Below are 6,900 nucleotides of genomic sequence, written 5' to 3' on the forward strand. Positions count from 1 at the left end.
AATTTGACTTTTAAAACCGACTCAGGCTGTATCTGCACTGCAGAAAGAATCCAGTTCTAAAGTGTGTTAACTCTTCTGTTTCCATCCTGTGGAATCCTGGGATTTGTAGTTTGTTGTGGAATGAGAGCTCTCTCTCAGAGAAGGCTAAGTGTCCCAAAGGTAAAATCCCAGGATTCCATACCACTGAGCGGTTAAAACGGTGTCAAAGTGCTTTATTTTTATAGTGCGGATACAGCCTTCTTGGGAAAGGGGCTGATGATGGGGAAGAGCACTGGGGACCTCTGCAGGTTTCAGCAGATGATTTATTTACTTATTTATGATGCACTAATTTCACATCTAGCTACGGGGACAAAACCAGGGCCCTCTCCAATTCCCCATCCCCTAATCCCGCCCCCCCACTCTAATAAGGCATGGAGTATCTGTTGTGTAGGGGAGCTGCAGTGAATCTATGTTAAGTCCAGGGGGCTTTGTTTGGTGCAGAGGGAGGAAGGGGATGCCCACCTCTGCATTGGCCCAAAGGAGGCATATGTCACCTGTGTATGTCACTAGCAGGATGCTGTTCTTTGTGTCTTTGAGTGCTGCAGGGTTTCTTGCCAAGCCAAGCCTAACCCTGGTCTCTTTTCTCAGGAACTTCATCTTGGACCCCTTGTACGCGGCTTTGGAGTTTCTTTTCCTGGAAGTGACCAAGTGCAGGGCCAACAGGACCCCCTGCCCACCTGATGGCCGACACAGAGGCCAAGCAGAGGGAGTTGCGCTCCAACAGAAAGAGGATGCCGAGGTACAACAGCTCTTTGGTAAGTTACCATCCTGATTATTAGTTTCATCTTTGTCTGGGACGGCTCATGAAAGCAAGTGGTAAACATACTGTCCCAGTTTGGCAGAGAGAGTCCTGGGTAATCCTCTGTCACCTCATTTTTTCAGGGGCTTTGAAAATGTCCGATTTCACTCTCCTCCTCCCACTTTCCCCCTTCTCCTCAAGTCAGTTCAGTTGCTGCAAAATGTGTTCCAAGTTCAAAAGAGTGTGCATCCAATCTATTCAAAAGAGGGGATCAGGGAGGAGGGAAGGGGGCAGGGTCTTGCCCTTGCCTGGAGTTGGAAGCAAAAGCAAATGTCTGTACCCTTCCTCACTTGTGTGATCTTCATCATTAAGAGCTTTGGCCATCTTGATCCCCTTCTGGTGTTGCTTGTCGACATGTGTCTTGCTTTCCCAATCTGTGAAATGCTGGGGGATATGGAAGAATATCTCTGGACCTAAACTGAGTGTGGGCCCAGTGGCCCTCAAGCCCAAAGTATTCCCCAGAACTGTTTTTTAAAAATGAAATTTGCCTCTGAAATTAGGTGAGATATGGCTAAATGATTCATTGGTGACTAAATGTACTATACATGTTGAGATAGTCAGTATCTTAATCAGTCAATAATATCCCAGAAATGGCATAAATTATATTGTTTATCATATTATATATTGAAAAGATTTGAGACAAACTGGATCTCAAAGGCTGTAGATTTTTGCTTGCTTGCAGTATTTAAAGTTTATTTCAGAAATAATATTTTCAATGCACCATGTGCTTCCCTCTCCTTTTGTTTAGTTACTCTCTGGATGAGGGCTATTTTTGTCAGCGCAACTGCTGGGGTCCAACAACCCTTGTCAGCAACTCCTACGAGTCCTGGGGTTAAGCCAGACCCTTGGAGCAGAGCTGGCAAATTTCCAGAAGCCGAAGCGTGGCTCCAAAGTCCAAGTTGAGATGACAGCAACTGGATGTCTTCCAGGAACTGCAGCAATGCAGGAACCTCCAGGGACACACAGCAAACCGATGCTGTAGCTTCTTCTGATAAACCACCAGAGAAACAAAAGTCCCCAAAGTGTCCTTTATTAACAGTGCTATAATACAAAACCAGATCTCTCAAACTCCACAACATACCAATCCAACTCCTACTTCAAACCCACACCACACACTTGCAACCCCTGGGCTTATATAGTCTCCAGACCATGTGGTCTCCCAAACCCAGTGAGTTCAGGTGTGTAGCCATGCCATGTGTCTCCTCTGCGATCCAGACACATGTTTCATCATCCATGGCTACGTGCACTTGGACACTGAAGAGTCCTTGACACAATGAGCATCAGCTGTGGATGATCAGCCTTGCCACTGTGCTGACTGCTCATGGCCAAACACACACACATCAAGCATTTCCCTGTGTGCTGTGTTTTAACCCTTCAAATCCTGACAATTTTCTGTTGCAGGTGACCTTTGCAGATGTGGCACTATATTTCACCGAGGAGGAATGGAAATTGTTGACGAAAAAGCAGAAACTTATGTACAGTTCTGTAATGATGGAGAATTATGACAATGTGGCCTCTGTGGGTAAGGAACCTGAATCCATTGCCCTTCCTGTGAAGATTGAGGGCCCTTTCATAATCCACTGTCAGAGCGCTATGATGACTTCCATCCATTGTTCCATGTCCTTTTCTCTCGAGTAGCAGAAAGCAAGCCTGCTCCATCCCGAATATGACATCTCTTCAAATATTTGAACAAGGCTGTCATATCCACTCTTAACCTTCTCTTCTACAGGCTAAATATACCAAGCTCCCTAAGTCATTCCTCAGAGAGGATGGTTTCCAGACCGTTCACCATTTTGGTTTCCCTCCTCTGGACATGCTCCAGCTTCTCAACATCTGTTTAAATTGTGGTGCCCAGAACTGGACATAAGATTATTGCAAGTGAGCCCTGACTAAAACAGAATAGAGTGGCACTATTACTTCCCTTGATCTTGACACTGTACTCCTATTGATAGAGCCTAGGATCACATTGGCCTTTTTAGCTGCTGCATCACACTGTTGACACATGTTCAACTTGTGCTCTACTACCATTCCTAGTTCCCTTTCACAAGTAATTTAACTGTCATAACAACTTCCTGTGGAATCTTGGAATTTCTAGTTTTAGTGAGGAACTATTGTTCTCCACTTTGTAAGGATTCTAAATATCCAATCCTAAACTGCCAATTCTGGAATTTTGTGGGAAGGAGCCATTGAGAGTAATGCTTTTTGTCCTAAATGGTCCACAGCCTATTCCTGAGCAAATTTCTTGGCTTTTGTAGCCCCTCTTCCAGCCTTTTTTGGCTCTGGAGAGGCTGTTTTAATGCTCATCCCTGGCACTTTACCCTCAGTAATATAAGAAACCAGGTCCCAGATCCCTTGTTCTGCCTTTCCTAATACATTATTTGTATATTCATTGCCTTTCCTTTCTCAAGAAATGAGCCTCAAAATGTCCCTTTTATGCATCACACTCTGTGGGTGTGTTTCTGTCTGTGATAGAGAGATGGAGGCAATGTGAAAAACAGAAAGGCAGGAAAGAGATACTGAAGGTGAAATGGTAAAGCAGGGCAGATGGGCAAGAGGGAAGATTGGAGAGCGGAGGGAGAAAGGGAAGGGGATCAGGCCTCTGGGATCCAGGAGGGGAAGGCAGGAGCAAAGCCAGGATCACCTAGCTCTGTGCCGAGAGGAAGGGACTTCTGGGAAGGGCCAGGAGAGGGGCCTTGGGGATTGGGAGGCAGCCACCAACGTGACAGATTTTAAAATTTGGTTTGACTGAACTTCTCAGAACAAGCTCAGATCCTTGTTTTCAGACATATTTCAGGGGCTCCATTTAGCAATTATGAGTAATAACTATGAAGGGAGGAAAGGGGAACACAAAACCTGCTTTTGTCTAATGTTTCTTTTCTTACCTGAGCTTCCTTAGCTCCATGGTTGATTCAAGATGTCCTTTGTTACCCAAAATGCTGGAGTCTGGGGAGGACATCCGCAAGTACTATGCTTTTAGGGGAATTTGGTACTTAGCTCAATAGAACGAAATAGTTTTACTGGGGCAATAGTGACCTCTGGATCCTGCCCAGCTATAGCAGGTCCTGAATCAAACAGATCTTCAGAGGCATTTGAAACAGGTTTTAGTGTTTTATTTAGGGGGAAAGCAAAACACACAGACACATACATATGAGTGTTCATGCTCAAACGCAAGAACTAGGTAACAAAGGTGGGAGTGGTGAATCGATGTAAGGCTTTGATAATGGCAATACGTTACCTATCCAGATCTTTATTCCAACTGCTGAGGATTTGAAATGGGGAGAGGTCAGTAGTTCCCGCGACAGTTGGGGTTGGTGACTTCACTGAGGTGCTTAACCATGAAAACAAACAGGGTCTGTATGTAACTGGACTGACACCAAAGAACAGCAAGTCGGGGCTGCTATTTATACTGAAATTGGTGCTTGGGGGCAGAAACTGAGGGTTCGGAAAGGTTTATATCATTTTTAGAATATTTCATGTGAGGAGAAAGCATAGCATAAAACGAACTGAATGCAATGGGTGTTTCATGCAAATACCTCAGACAAAAGGGATTAGCACACCACCTCTCAGGTCTTTGTTGGCTCTGAATTTCAATCACGTTCACAAGCCAATGTACACTACAATCTGAGGGTGACGCTCCCAGATGCAGCTCAAAAATAACATAGCAGAGTACAGAAGCAAATATCCAGATATAGGCATTGGCAATGAGTGACCACTTTTCACACTAAAAATAAGTCACACACACAGTTGATTTCATCGCAATCCTTGGAGGTTCTCTATCTTGAGTTGCAAAATAAGACAAATATTTGCAAGCTCTCCTCTCTGACTTCCATCAACTTCACCTTTTCTTGTACACACAACTCCAATCCAGTCCACACCAATCCGCATGAGAGCTGCATACTGTATTGGTTGTGAGTCATCTCATGGTGCCAAACAGCATGAAGTGACCTCTGCAGTTAGCTTGCATCATGCCTTGGGCTCTGACTCAACACTCTATGGCAGTCTCACAGGATATGATTCCACCTGTCAATCAAAGTATTTTTGCACGTTTAATGGAATATTTTTTTCAACAGTCCTTTGACTATCTGCTTCCACGGATTCCCTCAAGGCAGTCTCTAATAAGGAGGGGTTAATGAGGGCTAAATCATGGGGTTACACCCTCCTGTCTTAAGTCTGATTTTCAGTCTTTTCTGTCATTGTCCTTCTTTACAGAAAAATATTTGAGTCATGAGAGAGTCCACACAGGAAAGAAGTCACATAAATGCCAGCATTGTGGAAAACATTTTGCTTACAAGTCAGTCCTAGTAATGCATCAGAGAGTCCACACAGGAGCGAAGCCATACAAATGCCAGCGTTGTGAGAAATGTTTTTCTTTGAAGTCATACCTAGTGAAACATCAAAGAGTCCACACAGGAGAGAAGCCATACAAATGCCAGCATTGTGGGAAATGTTTTTCTTCGAAGTCAAACCTAGTGGCACATCAGAGAGTCCACACAGGAGAGAAGCCACACAAATGCCAGCATTGTGGGAAATGTTTTTCTTTGAAGTCAAACAAAGTGAGACATCAGAGAGTCCACACAGGAGAGAAGCCTTACAAATGCCAGCATTGTGGGAAATGTTTTTCTTCAAAATCAGACCTAGTGGCACATCAGAGAGTCCACACAGGAGAGAAGCCACACAAATGCCAGCATTGTGGGAAATGTTTTTCTTCAAAGTCAGACCTAGTGAAACATCAGAGAGTCCACACAGGAGAGAAGCCACAGAAATGCCAGCATTGTGGGAAATGTTTTTCTTTGAAGTCAAACATAGTGAGACATCAGAGAGTCCACACAGGAGAGAAGCCTTACAAATGCCAACATTGTGGGAAATGTTTTTCTCAGAAGTCAAACCTAGTGGAACATCATCAGAGAGTCCACACAGGAGCAAAGCCATACAAATGCAAGGATTGTGGGAAATGTTTTTCTTCAAAGGCATACCTAGTGATACATCAGAGAGTCCACACTGGAGAGAAGCCACACAAATCCCAGAAATGAACTAACATTATATTTGTAAAGAAGCAATACAAAGAATATATTTTTAATCCTGTGGTGGTAAGAAAAGGCCCTTGTGATTTTGTGTGTTAGGTTTGTGTGTCCATATGTCTATGTTTTTCAGTTATATTTTGTTAAGTTGAGGTTTTAATTGCTATTAGTATAGATTATTGCTTTAGTTTATAAACTTGACTGGGGATTATGGGTGGTGGAATAGGTTAGCTAAACAGAGGGGTGGGATTTGTTCCAGCTGATTAGAATAGTTTTGGGAATGATAGCTTTTGGAATTTGTGGGATGTTGGCTGAACAAAGTTGGAGGCCGGTATTAACAGAAAGAGCTAGTTTCTTGACATGGCAAAGGGGGCCTTGGTACTTGTGGGGTATAGAATGTGGGAATTGGAGGTGGGGGCTTGATTTGGAAGAGGGTGATATTTTAGGTTTTGGAGTTTTAATATATTGTTTGTATTGGAGTGGGCAGTTCTGGCTTAAACACTGAATTTTTATGTGTTCTGAATAAAGTTCTTTGCTGTTTTAACACACTGGGCTCTTTGATGCACAGAAGTTCTGAATTTGCCCAAACTGACACTTTCTTCTCTCCTCAGTTCTCAGCTCCATTCCCAGCCATAAGAACGGAGGGAAACACACACACACATACACACACACACACACACACAGACAGAGACAGAGACAGAGAGACAGAGCTACATGTACAAAGCAGAGCCTTCCCAGCCTTTCCCTCCTGAGTCCAGCTCTACAGCTTGGGCTCCATTCTGGAAGGAAGGAAGGAAAAAAGGCCATAGTCCTTCCCTTCTTCCAAAGAACAACAGTGGAATAAACAGCAGCAGCAGCAAGGGCCTTAGGATCCTTGCACATGCTCAGAAGGGGCCTTTGGGGCATCTGCACATGCACACTCTCAATCCCTGAAGCTGCTGCCCTTGCAGCCTGCTCTGAGGGAGGGAGGTGGAGAGAGCTCTAGTTCATTTTGGGGGTTGGCTGGGGGGGTCTTCAAGAGGGAGTTGGGTTGTTGTAAGAAGG

At 44.2% G+C, this 6,900-nt stretch overlaps 1 protein-coding gene across 2 annotated transcripts; it reads left to right on the forward strand.

Moving 5' to 3' along the window:
• The first annotated feature begins 532 nt into the window (after window positions 1–532).
• Window positions 533–6,333, forward strand: LOC149287665 (uncharacterized). Of its 2 annotated transcripts, none has more exons than XM_089492502.1 (3): window positions 533–794; window positions 1,587–2,360; window positions 5,048–6,333. In XM_089492502.1, the coding sequence occupies exons 2-3, from the start codon at window positions 2,129–2,131 to the stop codon at window positions 5,866–5,868; spliced, it is 1,053 nt and encodes a 350-aa protein (XP_089348628.1). In that variant the 5' UTR covers window positions 533–794; window positions 1,587–2,128; the 3' UTR covers window positions 5,869–6,333. The 2 variants fall into 2 exon arrangements, with proteins under 2 accessions (XP_089348628.1, XP_089348629.1); XM_089492503.1 differs by having other exon boundaries at window positions 2,240–2,360.
• The last annotated feature ends 567 nt before the right edge of the window (window positions 6,334–6,900 follow it).

This window comes from Sceloporus occidentalis, unplaced genomic scaffold (genome assembly GCF_023333645.1).
Source record: "Sceloporus occidentalis isolate IW3139 unplaced genomic scaffold, rSceOcc1.0.p SCAF_57, whole genome shotgun sequence".
Taxonomy (NCBI): Eukaryota; Metazoa; Chordata; class Lepidosauria; order Squamata; family Phrynosomatidae; genus Sceloporus; species Sceloporus occidentalis.

Bases quoted from the DNA above. Each gene is read 5' to 3' on its own strand.
- LOC149287665 (XM_089492502.1), top strand. From the start codon at position 2,129: ATGATCAGCCTTGCCACTGTGCTGACTGCTCATGGCCAAACACACACA. The intron at 2,361-5,047 runs GTAAGGAACCTG...CCTTCTTTACAG, and splicing joins TGACAATGTGGCCTCTGTGG to AAAAATATTTGAGTCATGAG.